Source organism: Poecilia mexicana, unplaced genomic scaffold (assembly GCF_051168715.1).
Source record: "Poecilia mexicana isolate PSO_F unplaced genomic scaffold, ASM5116871v1 scaffold_16, whole genome shotgun sequence".
Taxonomy (NCBI): domain Eukaryota; kingdom Metazoa; phylum Chordata; class Actinopteri; order Cyprinodontiformes; family Poeciliidae; genus Poecilia; species Poecilia mexicana.
The window spans coordinates 15,714,745-15,730,261 of record NW_028263385.1 but is presented as its reverse complement, the minus strand read 5'-3'; the positions used below and the strand labels follow the sequence as shown (position 1 = coordinate 15,730,261).

General features: G+C 39.0%; 2 protein-coding genes across 3 annotated transcripts; one reads left to right on the top strand and one right to left on the bottom strand.

Moving 5' to 3' along the window:
* Positions 1-1,401: 1,401 nt before the first annotated feature.
* Positions 1,402-10,373, bottom strand: LOC106916269 (uncharacterized). 2 transcript variants are annotated; one of them, XM_014984438.2, is made up of 7 exons: positions 10,285-10,373; positions 4,093-6,574; positions 3,802-3,997; positions 3,189-3,287; positions 2,889-3,096; positions 2,676-2,792; positions 1,402-1,999 (listed from the first exon to the last, which is right to left on the bottom strand). In XM_014984438.2, exons 2-7 carry the CDS (start codon positions 6,309-6,311, stop codon positions 1,836-1,838), a joined length of 3,003 nt encoding a protein of 1,000 aa, XP_014839924.2. In that variant the 5' UTR covers positions 6,312-6,574; positions 10,285-10,373; the 3' UTR covers positions 1,402-1,835. The 2 variants fall into 2 exon arrangements, with proteins under 2 accessions (XP_014839924.2, XP_014839923.2); XM_014984437.2 differs by lacking the exon at positions 10,285-10,373 and adding an exon at positions 8,626-8,815.
* A 1,312-nt stretch (positions 10,374-11,685) lies between these two features.
* ltap1 (lipid transport auxiliary protein 1) lies at positions 11,686-15,212 on the top strand. The gene is made up of 7 exons (XM_014984440.2): positions 11,686-11,951; positions 12,871-12,972; positions 13,065-13,158; positions 13,249-13,302; positions 13,383-13,549; positions 13,966-14,024; positions 14,137-15,212. The coding sequence occupies exons 1-7, from the start codon at positions 11,886-11,888 to the stop codon at positions 14,354-14,356; spliced, it is 762 nt and encodes a 253-aa protein (XP_014839926.2). The 5' UTR covers positions 11,686-11,885; the 3' UTR covers positions 14,357-15,212.
* The last annotated feature ends 305 nt before the right edge of the window (positions 15,213-15,517 follow it).

Here is a 15,517-nt window from a genome sequence, read left to right as displayed (position 1 = left end):
ACACTTTTAATGCAAAGTTGCTCTAAAAGTTGCATTGAAAGTCCATTAAAAATGCCAACATTGCATTAAAATGCCATTATTTACAAAATCATGCAAAGTTGGTGTCATTAATTACCGAATGACACTTCATGACAACAGTCATAGACATTCATAAAGACTCATTCATGTTCATGACAGACGTTATGTCATGTTTATGACAGTGTTATGTCAGCCTTCAAGTAAAGTGTTACCCATTATCATTATACTGCCATCAACATCGTTCATCATCCACCGTGGCGATGATGTGTTCAGGGTTTGTTGGTTTTCCTAGACACATGTTGCATGTTTTGCAAAGTTCAGTTTTTCTGCCACCTGAGTTGTCGATCTCTACAGCTCTTCCAGAGATGCCATGAGCCTCTTGGCTGCTTCTCTGATGTCTTGGTGGGTTTGCAGTTGTGCTGCAGACCCAATTTTGAATGATGAACTTAACATCATTGCTCCATTTTTATGTAAATAATTTTCATTAAGTCAATTTCATTAAAACCACCGGACTTTTTTGTATCTTATGTCATTTTGTATGTTTTACTTGATTTGATATTTTATGGTTTTAAATTTCTGATTCTTTTATGTCATGTTTATTATTATTTTGATCATTTTTTCCGTTAGTTTTGAAATTAATCGATGATGACAACAAGGTTTTATGACATATCTGCAGGTTGTTTCTATTTTTGTTTTGTCTTTGTGGATACAGGAACTACCATGGCCTGCCTTTATCAGTTTATCACAGCCATTGTCAGATACTGTTATCTTGTCTTCATTACAAAAGGAAGCCTGTGCAGATATTCACGTCCACCTCCAAAGGTTTGACTTTAGCAAAGAACACGTTCTGTTTTTTAAATAAACATGACCAATAAGAAGTCACGCTTCAGTTAATTCAGAATGTACATGTACATTATATGCAACGGTGTTTTACAGCTTGGACTTTTTTTTTAAAACTCCTGTTGAACTTACATCTCTAGTATTTTTATGTTTAATGCAAAAATTTCTTTACTTTTAATTTTATCTGTGTTTTAACATTTCTCCACCATGTAAACTTTACACAGTTCAAATACAGACTCAGCCTCTGCCTTTCAAAGTTTCCGATCAATAAGTTGAACCGTCTGGTCTTAAAGGGACAGCAACTAAAACAGCGTTAAAAAGAGACGAACAAGAGTGCTGCAAAAATGTACAGTATAAAAATATAAAGTACTTTTTTAAAGTTATTGTTTTCTCCCTTTAGCAAACCCTCAAAGATTATTAAAAAGTCAGAAGTAATATTTCATAAGCATTTTAAAATTAAAATTGCGTAAAAAACATGAACCCATATATCAATCAACACAAAGCAGGTTAATATTCCTCTCTAGTAATACTAAGAATACATAATTTAATCAAAATATATGTATTTATTAAAAATACTTCAAAATAAAAGCAGTTATTCACAATAAAACACATTTTGTAAAATACATTAAGTGTCAGATTTCTACATATTTACAACATTTTTTCTTCTTAAATGTTGGTTGGTTTTATAAATGTGTAAAACATTTATACAATTTATTACACTGAATATCTCAGGCCTTGAGGTAGATTTACATTAAGACACATAACAAAAAAAATGTACACCTTTGACCTGGTTTTCGACTTCCGTTGCTCATACCATCATGATGACTGTTTGTTCAACGCATTCAAAGTCCAGACGGTTTTGTTTTGAAAAGTTGGTTTCCATGGTAGGATCCAAAGCCGTCAGTTGTACAGCTTCTGAGTTTCTGGTTGGTCCACATTCTTTAAATTGTGAACAAGGTGAATCATCAGGACTGTCCTCATAATTGCGTAACTTTAAGCGGCCGCCGTAGCACCACCTCCACAGGCCCGGAGGCAAGAGTTTTGATGAAATTCCACACTTCCAGGCGTCTCCTCCCCACCACGCTGAAGCCTTGAATTTCTAAAATCTCATCACCAGGGAACACCTTGTCAACAGGACCATCTGAAAAGAGAAAAAAATAAAAATTAAATACAACTTTATATGACAGTGGCTTTTTAAAAAGCCATATTAAAAATATATTTTAACAGGAAGATGTCAATTAAAAGTTATTTTTAAAAGCCCTACTAGCTTAGCCCAAACTACAAGCAAACAGGAATGGGACTGCTATTTCACTCAGTTTGTCTATTTAATATTTTGAATTAAAGCTGAACAGAAATTCACATATTATCTTCTAAATTACACATATAGGGTAATCTCCTAAATCATTTCAGTTTTAGAGCCACATGTTGTTGTACAGCACAAAAGAAAAGAACCCAAAATACTTCCAACATACCCAATATTTTGACAAACATAAAACTGGAAAAACAAATGGTTTGATTGCTGGAGAAAACTACTGACAGATTAAAAGTTGCAAACATTTTTAGGTTTTCTTAAAGACTGACTGTGTTTCTTACTTCTGATACAAATTCTTAAATAATTTGATTTATGATATGATTTCCTCCATTTGACCACAACTTACAGAGAGCTGCCATACAGCAATATAATATAGTGTAATGTAATGTAATAAAATGTAATGTAGTATAGTATGATGAACTTGAGGAACTCGCTAATGGTTTTCATTTAATACGTGATATCGGTCTATTCCTTGATGTTCAAATAGTGTTTTTGATGTTCTTACGCTGGAAGATCTTCTGGACGGTGAGTGGTCTGTTCCCTAGATAGGAATCCCCACCTCCCTTCAGGCTAAAACCCAGACCCCTGCTGTTCTTCTCGAGCTGGATACACACACGCTGGCCTTTAAGGTGTACAAATACACACACATTGTACTTACTTTAAGTTCCATTGTCAAAGATTCACATGTTTAGACTCTTTGTAAAGCGTCGCCTCTCACCTGTCTCATACTGAGTCTCTGTCTGACTGAGGTCACCTTTCCTCACCACCACCACTGCCATCTCTCGACTCTTTGCCTTTTTGAGGGTCCTCAGAGCCTCCCCGTGAGTACTTTTTGAAAAGGCAGTGCCGTTAATGGACAAGACGTGGTCTCCCTCACTAATCGAACCCTCCTGGGCTGCAACGCCTGAGTTAAAAACCTTGTGCACCTGAAAGCGAGATAATGAGACAGCAGAAAAATGAAGACAGAAACTGTCATGACATTTACCACGGGAGAAAGAGAAATGGGCGATTTCCTTACAGTGACAGGTTTGTTTTGGTCTACACCCCCTGCCAGACTGAAGCCAAGTCCTACTCCCACCTCCTTGTGCAGAACCACCACCTGCACATCATCGTAGTCCTGCAAGACAGACAAGAAAGAGAAAAAATATTAGTGCCATAATACTTTTCATTCTAAAAACAAATGAAGTTTTGAAGAAAATGGTAAAAATTTAATTGCAGAGTCCCTCAAGAAAATGTTAGTCTAACTTGAATGCATTGTCTCAACATTACACGCCTCAGAGTACATTTGCACACTCACACAAGCTCTGCATGCAGGCCTTGCACATGCTACTGGAATGCAGATGGATCACTTTAGCATTCAGAGCTTTTTTTACTACAGAGACAAAGGTAGTTTGGTTGGAAACAAACAAATGGGAAACAATAGTTTCACCTTTTCTTCCTGAAACACACGAGACCTTAAGAAGACCAAATGTTTCCTATAAACGGAAATAGTTTAGCTCTCACCACCTAAGAAAATTATGATTCTTTAGCCTTTATTTACTGCAGTTGGACACAAACACTTTTTTCAGTTATCATTTGCTTATAACACTGGCATAAGAAAAATAATTTAAAACATTTTTCATCCCCTGTACCTGTAATGTTTCTTCCCCTAGGTTCTTGACTTCCTCTACCAGCTTGTCGAGCTCATCAGAGGGAAGCAGAGAGACGCAGGAAAAGGCAGAGACATCTGAGCTTAATGAGGCAGATCGTCGGCCTGGCAGCTGCCAATCATCATTGTCATTATCTGATTCGACGTCAGTACCAGAGAAGTAGCACAAGTTTGAAAGACTGTGATGCAGCAGGAGTGTGAGAAGAAAACAAGTAAGTCACTTTAACTACAACTTCCATGAAACAAGAAATCTGATAATGCAAACATAAGCTACCTGAGGCTGAAACTCCTGTTTTCTGTCTGGCTCGTGTTGCTCGTTATGGTCGCTGAAGAATCCCCAGAGTCAGAGTCGTTTGAATCATCATCCTTCTGTGTGCTTTCATCATCATCGTCACTCCCCACCATGTATTCGTTCCAGGTTTTATACTCTGGGTCCAGGCCGGCTATCCATGCTTTCAGATCCAACAGCTGTTTCCTCCCTTTAGGTAATTCTGCTTTTATATTTGAACAGGAGACATCCGACAAGTTGTTTTGGCAAGAAGTGTCGGGAGGGAGATCTAGGGAATCATTGTCTCTAGTTTTTTCGTTGTCTGTTATGAAAACGTCTGACTCACTGGTCTGGGAGAGAATGACTGGAGGAGGAAGAGTAGAGTCTGTGTCTTTAGCTTTGACTTCTTGCCCAGTGACATGAAGGCTCATGTTATCTGCAATGGGAAAGAAACCCTCTGGTTCTTGGAAGGGCGAAGGAAAAGGAGAGGTGTTCAGAGGGGTGTTTGTTGGAGTCTTGTCATCATCACTAACTGGTGAAGAAATTTCCCACTGTGGCCTTGGCTGCATCTCTGATGTATGTGTTAATGTCACAGTGTCTCTCAAGTTTGAGTCCTTGGCGAAAAGAAATCTGCTGCGCTTTTGCGCTCCTTCATTGAGAGGGATGTGCAAAGTTTTCTTGTGGCTGGATAAATCGTTTTCCCTTCTGTCTAATGAATTACCTGAATCTGTCTCTGACATTCCTGGTTTGATTCCTAAGTCAACCAGTGATAAAGACTTCTCTGATGCAAACATCGTCCTTTTTTCACTGCTTCCATCTGTCTTCGTCTCCCACCTATAGCTTCGCTCACCTATGTATTTTGCGGACCCGCTCTTCTTAATCCTGTTTTGGGGTTGGCAGGGCTGTGCCTGTACAGAGAAAGTTCGCCTTACGACCTGTACTTCGCTTGCTGCTCTCTGTGTCAGAGCTTCAAACTGATGTATCTTATTTCTCACACTGGCTGAAGAGGAGGACTGAATCTCTGGAAGTTTTTTCCACTCTGGCGATGGCAGGGTGCCCTCACTTGGCTTTGCATAAAAAACGTCGTCTCCAATTCCACTCCAGGGTTTACTTTGTTGTTTTGTTCCTTCATCTATTTCTTTATTGCCCTTCTGGGCTTTACTTATTTCAGTCACGTCTGTTCTTCTGTCTTCTTGATTGTACCATTTTCTCTGTGTAAGCATGGATTCTTCATATGTTTGGGGCTGTACCATGCCAATTGTGGTCCTGGCAGACCTAATTCGACCTGCGAATGTGTTCCTGCTCCTCGCTCTGTCCAAGGACTTTGTGCCCGTTTCTATTGTCTCCCTCCAGTAACCATCTTCCCCTAAATACTTGCTACTTAACTCTTCTTGCCTACGTGTGTCTGTTGATCTCCCTTTGAGTTTGACTGTCTCAAAAGAAGCTGACGTCTCAGAGCTTGGAGGATTTGCTTCCTTTGGAGCCCACATGGTTGCCGCTGCTTTTCTCACCGGAATGCAGTCGTCACACGATGAGAACCGCCTGGGAAAGGTTCCCCCAGCTGCTGTATCACCAGCAGATTCAAAGAGTTTCTGTATGCGTTCTTTGATGCTCTGCCCACCTTGGGTCCCTGACGGACAGTCGAGCCTTGAGCCAGGCCCAGACTCAGTCTTAAATCTGACAGGAAGTGTGCTGTTCTTACTGATTCTGTCTGCAAAGTCACTGTGATTTACTGAGTGATTGTCTTCAAAGTAACTTGGACTTGAGGAAGAAGCCCCACCTCTCGGTATTTTCTCAATTTCTGTCCTTCCTTCCTCGAAACCTCTAGCTTCTTTTTTACCAAGCAATCTGGGTTCACCAGCTGTGGCAGTCCTTCTTGGCTTTGATCTCCAGTCTAAACTCATACTTCTGTTTGGCAGGTTGCCTCCCCTTCCCTCTGTCCTGCCCAGGCCATGGAGTGCCAGGCTTCCTCCAGCATCAGTCCCATTCTCTTGGGGACTTCTCTCGACTGTATCATTCTGGTTGATGTCTTTCTGGTAGACAAAACCCAAGTCCTCTTTTGTGTTTGAACAATTGGTGTCATCAGCATTCTCAGCTGTCAGCCTCTTCCTTATCCCTGTCCTACGACTGAGACTGTACGAAGGAGAGTTAGCTGAGCGGACAGTGAAGCGTGTACCCGTCCTCTGTGGGTTATTTTCACTTGTTGAAGGTGGGAGCAGGTCCATTGTTTGAGAGTTAAAAAAGATTTTTTTTTAAATAAAATTGTGTTTCTCAAAAAGAGACAAGTAGAAATTGATGTTTGACAGATCCCTGTCTTTTTGAAGAACTTTTGCAATAAAACAGAAAAAGCTTATTTCAAAAACGAAATACTCTGGATGAATCCCTAAACATGGTTGGCACTTAGACCGTCTTCTTTGGTTCCTCTTCTGAATTTGTTTTCCGAGACTTCAAATTTAAATTCTCAGCTTCAGTGACAAACTTCCAGGACCTGCCAAATGTAAAAAAGGTAAATTTTTAGTCTTCAGAAAAGGCTAGGAAGAACATGTATATTATACATTTTGACATGTATAGCAGAAACAGTCAAACAGGCTCACAGTGATCAATACATTTAGGATGTAAGAGATACTTTTACTAGAGAGCAATTAAAGTAGCAAAAATATTGCTTTTTGCAATAGAAAATGACACTTTCACATTTCATTGGAATGTGTCATTCCAATAAAATACTGGGTATTATGTGGCAGACCACCCAAACTTGTATATATCTGGGAAGGACAAGGAAAATGTCTCAATTTCTTTACATGAACATTTTTTATGAAGAGGAATTGTATCCTATTCTTTTAATTTAAAGCCCATATATAAAATCAAGCAAAAGCCTGCAGCAGTTACATTATTACTAATGAGAGTCTGTGTATGCATAATTTGATTGCAGCATAAATAGAGATGTACTATGAAGACGTTATAGGCTTGTTAAAAACATTAGCCAACAAATAGCATCATTACGACCAAGGAGCACATCTAACAGATCCTTTCCTTTATGAAAGAGTCGGTGTTAGAGAAGTCAATACACCAAACCTTTAGAATAAACCAAATAATAAAACAAATTTGAATATTTTCATCAACTTGAAAAAAACTGTGTGGCAAGACGCATGCTGATGGGGATGCTGTTCTTCAGCAGGATGCTGAAAACTAGTCAGAGATGGATGGCGCTAAGCACAGGGCTACTGAAAGGAAGTCGTATTTTCGTTAGAGGACCATAATACAACCAGAGCTACCATAGAATGGTTTATATCTAAGCATATTCATATGTTAGAATGGCGTAATCAAAGTCCAGATCTAAATCCAACAGGGAATCTGTGACAAAACTTAAAAACGACTGTTACAGTTTCTCTCTTTTGAGTCTGACTAAATTTGAGCTATTTTGCGAACAACTTGAAGTTTTGTTTGTGTGTGTGTGTGTGTGTGTGTGTGTGTAGAGTTGGACGGAACGTACCTCAAAAGCAAAAAATTATTAAATACACATTAATTCATGTGCTGGCCAAAATTTCCAGATTCGTATTTCTGAAGAAAACAAGATTACATCTTTCTTTGTTTTTTTTACTTCCACTTCATTATTATATTGAATAATGTGGAAACTTTGTGTTAGTGTTTCAACAAAACTGTAATGTGTGAAAGTGTATACATATTAAAGTTGTATGGATATTTTTGCAGGCCACTATATATAAAAAACAATATTAACTGGAAGGAAAACATAAAAAAACTAAATTACTCTGAACTTTTCAGTCATCTAATATTACAATATTTTACTGTCTTCATGACTTTCTAGTCAAAGTAAAATAAAACACCCAAACCCTGACCAGCTCTCTGCTTTTGACACACACACACACTGTGATATCTGTTTATACAGGCAACAAGCTCAAGACAACTTGTTGGCAAAACCTGAACCAAAAACTGGAAAAACTCACCTTACAGCAATCCTACTCAGCTAAAAACAATGCTTTTAAATCGCCACCATAACATGAGTATGTATCGGTCTCAGTGAGACAACCAAACTAAGTGAAAAATCTTGTGCTAGTGGATTCAGATACATTAAGCAGACAAAGTAACAACAGATAATGACAAAGCCAGCTTAATTTCCATACAGGCCACTGAGAGAAAGATGATATTGCTGTCAGACAATGTCTTATCGTCGATCTGAGTGTACAGCAGCAACATAACAGGCATTTCCAACAGGTGAAACTGTCCCAGAGTGATGACTGATAAGAAAAAAATCCAATAATTATTCAAATATAAAGTCTAAAAACCCAAAGCACTATCACTTGTCAAGGTTTGAAGCATTTTGAGTCTATATTACAGTATGTATTTTCTTAATAATAGCCTTTAGAGGTGCTTTCCAGTGTAGGAGAGTCTGAGTGTCAGCTTACAGAAACACCTGTGCTGCAGGCTTCCTAAGCCTCCCATCTGTGTAACCTGGGATAAAACTTTAAACCTGCATTAATACAAAGAAACAAAGCTTCTTATTTACACAAACGGCAACCGTACCTTCACAAAACGTGTCCTCTGATCACATCCCAAGCCATCATGTCGGTCGATGTGGACAGCGCTCAGTGGTGACATCAGCACCAAACTCCTCTCTTTCTCTCTTTGTCGCTCTTCTTCTCTTTCCATCAGCTTTGCATGATGGACTGCGTACAGTGACGCAAACCTGCTACACTGGTTTGTCTTCCTGTCTTGGGTCTCTAGCTTCCTCTCAGCTTCTCTCTCTGTCATTCTGTCTCCTCCCACTTTGCCATTGTTTTCACCCCTTGCAGGGTAGCATTCCTAACTGCAGAGTCTAGTCCTCTCTGCAGAGTAGTCCAAAAGCATTTGCTCCATTGCAGATTTCTTCTGATTTTCCATAAGTTATTTAAATGAACTTTGCCATCAACAAACATTTATTTTCTTAATTGAGGGAAATAAGACATTGAAATGAACCTGAGCTTCTAACCCTAATAATTGGTTCTTGGCGGTAACAATTGCCATCAGCCCTTTGTGTTAAGTGCCAACCAGTTGTGCTGAGGAATTGATTGTTTAGCCACATTTGAGAGTTTTTAAGCATGAGCAACCTGTTTCACACCACGGGATTGCAATTGGATTGAAGTCCAGACTTTAACTAGGCCACATAAAGACTTAATTTTGTTATTTGAACCGTCCAGAGAAGGACCGTACTTAAATTCAGGTTCAGCCTGTGTTGTTATCTCAGCCAAAATATTTTGCCAGGGAAAAACGATTGGTGTGACAAATGCTTTAAATCAAACCTGCATCAAACATCAAGTATCAATCAGTGTCTGATACTTTCTGGTAAAACATGACTGGTGCTGTGACTAACGTCTGATTCTTGACCTGTTCAAGCCTTCAGATGTTGACGTTTGCACCGGTAAATTGTGTTCTTTCCTTTTGCTTCCATAATCCTCTCCCTCTTTTAAGCACATTGCCTACAATAATAAGCACATTGACAGTAATAACTGGATTTTCATTTATTGATCGACTGATATGTCTGTTGGATCGGTCTGTTATTGTGAGACAATAAAGTATATTTCTATTCTGTGTCTATTTGATTTCTACTCTACTCTATGTACACCTGACAAAGAAGGGCAAAGTGTATCTAACCATGCAAACAATATTTAAGTCTTTAAGGGGGAAATATTTTTTCAAAGGACTGTATATGCACACACACACACACCTACCAACCAACGCAGTTAGGTTTGCTATGTTTACGTACGATCTACACATTCTTCAGACACCTTCAACCTATGAAATGTGACATCAGCATTTCAGCCTCCAGAGAAAGGAGAAGCAATTGTGAAACTTGTGTGAAATGAGCATGATTGGCATTTCCCACAAGACGATAATTACATCTACCTCGACACAATGTCAAGCAAAGCGGAGTCGATATATGAAAACACGTATTAACAGAGCGCTATTAAACTGAGCCGAAAGAACCAACAGGGATATTAATGTTTTATGTGTAACTCTGGGGTCATAGCTTCAACATAACCGTGTGTATAACACATATGCTGGTTGAAAAACTTAGGCAGAGCAATAAGATAGAAAGAACTACATTGCAGTTTATTAATATCCAGTTAGTGGGGTAGTGAGCAAACATGTTTTCTACAGAATCACAAAGACAAAACAGATAAATTTAACATTAAATGTACTTACAGGATTTGTTGTAGACTTGGGGTGCGTCATCCTGCTGGCACTGTTGTTTTGCATGCACCTGCTTCTCGCCTCGTCGTCTGTTTAAACAAAGGAAACTGTGGTTGCTGCTGCTCTAAATTTGAGAAGGGTTGATTTCTGTCAGAGCCTAAGCTCTAAACTAAGCTGAATTAAACTCAGTAAATTCAAGAAACCTTTTGCCGGTAGTCTTATTTTCTCAGTGAAGGATTTGCAGTACAGACGTAAGGGCTGGTGCCTTTCTGGGCTGGGAAAAGTGTGTGAGTGGGGGTAAATAGCTCAGACACAACTCCACAGGCACCCACACTTGTTCGTGACAGAAGAAAGACCCTCAGTGTGTCTGCAGATGGATGCAAATGAAGGTCTGTCTTACACAGGGCCACTGCTGCTTTAAATAGATTTTTGATTTATGGTGTAGGACTCTGTAAATGTCATAAGGACTGGAATTGGCTTTTTGAGCAACATAGAGCAAAACAACATGGGAACATTGAGAATAAAAGGCAAAACAGTGGATGCTGGGAAATTCACTGTTTGGATGAAACCTTTTCACAATATGATACATAAAAAGGGTTTCTTAATCTTTCCTAAAAGATTTCAGTCGTTTGAATGTGATTTTTCTGTTTCTTCAGGGAAGTGAAACCACCAGCAGGTGGCAGCAGAAGAATACTGGACTAGGACAAATCGTGCGTCACCGACACATTGTGAGTGGCACTTTCTTTGAGCCAAAAGTGCCAGACGTTTGAGTATCAATTGTGTCATGCGAAACTGTGGGAATGAGTGATCTGGTATGTGTGTGCCTTAGTGTTTCACATTAGATATAAAGCGAAGAAAAATATGGTGTTACGAAGAAAACCACAAATATTATTTTTTTAAATGATCAGAAGAAGTTTTGCGAAATACCTCCGATACTCTACAAAATACATTTGTGTTCTGAACAAATCAAACCAATGTGCTGTTTTTCATAGTTTAAATTCTAAGGGATGTCCAATAGATACGACGATGTAAAACTAAAAGTGGATTATAAAACATACGCACTTTTACTAGCAGTTCGTTTTAATAGAAGTTGGTTAGATTTGCCTGATATAATCTAGCAAATTAATCTTTTATTTTACCAGTAAACAATATATTTAAGAGTTAAACTAGCTATCCCTTTTTCGTCATGCAACTACGTCGGTAGACAAATTGATTTACTTCAAGAATGGGCGAGGCTTTTTGAAATGAAAAGATTATTCTTATATTGTTCCAAAAAACATGGACACTCTTGTCGTGAAAAGCACTGGTAGAAAATTCTTTTGAGCCATAAACTGCTTTAGGCTAGTCCTGAACTATAAGCTTCAAATCGGATTTTATGTCAGAATCTTTCTCTTTCCGGTATCAGGTCAGTCACGTGATTATTGCGGAAGTCAACAAAGGAAGCAGGGAGTGTAGCGACCTGCACCTTCCTGATGTTTTACTTTTTAGACATTTTATAATGTATTTTTTAAGCGGAAACCTAAAGGAAGCCTCAGATCGAATGAAGATAAAAGTTTTAATTTACTGAGAGACGATTTTTAGCTGGTTAATCTGAAGAAAAACACATTTTAATAATGGACAAAGATAAATATGGAGCCTCAAAAGTGAACGTGTTTCTTGTTTTGACTTACGGCATTTTGGTGAGTTTCATGATTTCTGAAGGTTTGTTTAAGTTTTAACCAGATAAAACATATCTGGTTCTAAAAAGTCTGAATGAAAAAGTGAACATGATCTAGTTGCATTTATTTAAACCAAATCTGCTACTACTACCTTTGCCAGCTGCTTAGCAAATATGGTGCTTGTGACTTGCTAACTGGATCCCCAGGCTGTTTTTCGCAGCATGAAGTATTTCTAATCTAGCAGATTTTACTGTTCAATAGAAAGTGCGCAGCAATATGTTACTATATACTTTAATGCAGCCAGGGAAAATTGTTGCCTCTCATTAGAATGACTTCAAATTTTAGGGGCAGTGTAACACAATATTTTATCAGTTTTCAAGCTAACTTTTTAAAACCGTGGCGTATCATACTGGCGTCTGGCCCATGCTTTGCTATCGATTTTGCTTCATTTGCTTGTTAAGTGTTCGTCTTTAGTCAAAATCAGTTGTTCAATTTCTGTTGCTGTAATACCACCTCAGTTCAAGTTAATTACCTTCTGAAAATAAAACGTATAATACAAATAACCAAAATTCTGTATTTAAAAGAAAAAAGAAAAACAAACCAAGATAGCTTAAAATTAGTTGTTTTCCCCCCCCTGCCTTCCACTGTCTTTTTTCATAAAGACACCTCTTCTAAATAAAGCAAACAGTCTTGTTATGAGACAGATTTCTGCTGTGAAACTCCCATTACTGCAGACAGACTGACAGGGTCAAATTCCCACATAAAGAAAAGGAAAGTCCATAGTTTCTGTGTCCCATCAGGACAAACCTGTTCAACTGTCAACAAGGTGGACCTGCATGTCTCGAGGCAGATGGTTTTAATGTTCTGGCTAAGCTTTGTATATCCATACACCTGTAAAAAGAGTTTAAAAAGGCTGTTTTATTCTTCTACTTTGATTTAGGTGTTTGTTCTGCTGTTCATCTTTATAAAAAGACAAATTATGCACTTTGCCATTAAGTCTCGGAGAGGACCACATGTTCCCATTGGCCACAATGCTCCGAAGGTGGAACACACACACGCACATAACAAGTTTGATCCGGCAAAGTATTTTAGTTGTTAATTTACCAGTTTATTTATTTTTTCTTGGTCTTGTAGGAGCTGAAACAAGTAATTGAAGCCAAATTGTGCGAGGTCCAGAAAATCCACTTTGAACCCCGTCTGTTGTCCCCAGCTGATGACCGACAGTCTGGTCAGAGCGTACAAAGCCTGTACATGAGTACCGCAACCATCAGGAATAATACCACTGATAGAGACGTGTTTTGTGTGTTCATGTTTATAGGTTCTGATGACTACCTGTACAGGATGAAAGCACTAGACGCTGTCCGGGACACTGGTAATATCAGTTTTTTTTCTGTAATTGCAAGAGAAATAATCCCATCTCCTACATCGACATCTTTCCTCTGATTTCTTTAGATTTTCCTTTCCGTGAACTGGGTGGCACTCCCACCGCTGTGACGGCAAAAAGGTTTCGGGCCTGGCTGCTGCAGCTGCGAAATTCCCACTGCATGTTTCGAGACAAGCAGAGCTCTCTGATAGACACGGTGCTAGACGGCTACAACAAAGCACGCCATGGGGCCGAGGTCAGCGGTTTCTCTCATTTACTGCAGTAATCTGAATTGTGTTACCATCAATGATATGACGCAGTACAACAGGAAACCAAATGATAAGTTTTTGTTAAATGTGCACATAATGCGCTTGGTTCTCATGCACATTCATCTTTTGCTAAACCAGAGTTTTCTCATAGTCCTGCAAAAGCCGAACCTTTGTTTTCTTCCTACTGCGTTTTTAGTAGTTTTAATCAAATGTGAAGCATTGTGACTTCTTCAAGGTCTGGTCATTTCTTCAATCCGTTTGGAGATGTGCAGCAGTCATGGTGAAACACATTCACATAGTGCTGCCATAGAAGGATTTTGTGCAAACCTCACGTATCAAACTAAAGTGAATTTCTGTCTGAGCAGCACATGATGAATTCAGTTTTCTCTGTTTGTGTCCTCAGGCTTTCGGAGAAGCAGAGTTCATCAAGTACCAGGAAGCTCTAACTGAGCTAGCCGCTGTGTAAGAAAGCGCCACCCCTTCCCACACTGCTCCTTCCCAGATTTTGCGTTAATCCCAACACAGAATGTCAATTGCGCAGTAAGCAATCTGCTTTTCTGTTCTGTTGCTTCAGCGTGAAGTCTCGCGGCAGCACACTGAGCCAACACCACCAGGCCGCAGCCAGAGACCTGACCGGCACCACCGAGCCCAGCAGCCCCTCCTCCTGCTCCTCGTCCCCCACCCAAACCACCTACCTCACATCTGCAGCGCAGCAGCGCAGCAAGAGGCCCAGGAACTTCCTGGAGCTGAAGAACTTCAAAGATAACTACAACACGCTAGACAGCACGCTCTGAAATAATGATGGATGTGTCCCAAAGGAAAAAAAAAGTTTTAAGTCATGTACTACTGCCTGTAATCCCAGTGCCTCGCTCGCTGTCACCCGACAGTATCAGATTAAACACACTGCCTTCTTGTTACGACGTGCACTGCAGAACGCTGCATATCAGACTACTGATTCAAACACTGCTATTTGCCTACGTTGTGGCGCCTTTCTATCATTGCATGTACACTGTAAGTGCTATAATATAACTGATAGTAAGCAGGGTTGACTTGACCAAAACAAAGAAATCTATAGTGCTTATGCAGCAGCATAGGACAATCAGTGTTCATTGCACAACATATTCACCTATGCAGATATGTTCAAATTAACCGCCTGTGTTTATAAAATAATAGACAATAGTCATGAAATTAACTACTGTATATGCATTTTTCTAACATGAAAGAAAACACTGATTATGCCAGTATTTGTTTATGTTTATGTATGTTTCTATGTTGTTCCTTTGAGCCATATTTTTTATTATTATTTTTTTTACTTTAAGCCTTTTCTTACGAAAGCCAAATAATTCAGGAACTGTATTGATTAAGTGCCTCGTTTTTGATCAGTTATCTTCATTGAGCAGTATTTTAGTGTTTTAATGTGTGTTGGGGTTGAGGTATGACTTCAGGGGAAGACTGTTAACTGTTTAGTCTTACAAGCTGGCCTGCTGATATGAGAAGCATCTATTTTTTAAATTGCTAGACATATCTAACTTTGAGTACTTTTTTTATTTCCTGTGGTGCTTATGAATACATGCTGCCATGCAATAAAAGGCGATACTGTCAAGTTGCATAATATGCTTGACATAATAAACGGTAAATTCTCAACTGAAATATTCACTTCTTGCCATCTTCCTTTGTTATATAGAGTCTGCGCAATTTCAAAATGCAGAATGACACGGTTCTCTCAAACACAAACATCGTCATGGAGACTTGCAGCCGTTTTGTGAGTTTGTTGTGATGGACGCAGCTCTTAAGGACATGAAGTCATGTACTGTGAAGCATTCTACTTGCCACAGCAAGTAGGAAGCAACTTCCTGCCTCGGGATAGATGTAGTTTTGTAATTAGGCTATGTGTATGTATTCTTAGAGACATTTCTCTTTCAAAAATAAATGTCTATAAAGTAACTGCAAAGATT

Coding starts and splice junctions, on each gene's coding strand:
- ltap1 (XM_014984440.2), top strand. CDS start 11,886: ATGGACAAAGATAAATATGGAGCCTCAAAAGTGAACGTGTTTCTTGTT. Junction 13,550..13,965: donor AAGCACGCCATGGGGCCGAG/GTCAGCGGTTTC, acceptor TTGTGTCCTCAG/GCTTTCGGAGAAGCAGAGTT. Junction 14,025..14,136: donor CTAACTGAGCTAGCCGCTGT/GTAAGAAAGCGC, acceptor CTGTTGCTTCAG/CGTGAAGTCTCGCGGCAGCA.
- LOC106916269 (XM_014984438.2), bottom strand. CDS start 6,311: ATGGACCTGCTCCCACCTTCAACAAGTGAAAATAACCCACAGAGGACG. Junction 3,097..3,188: donor ACCAAAACAAACCTGTCACT/GTAAGGAAATCG, acceptor TCTCGCTTTCAG/GTGCACAAGGTTTTTAACTC. Junction 2,000..2,675: donor CGTCCAGAAGATCTTCCAGC/GTAAGAACATCA, acceptor TTCTCTTTTCAG/ATGGTCCTGTTGACAAGGTG.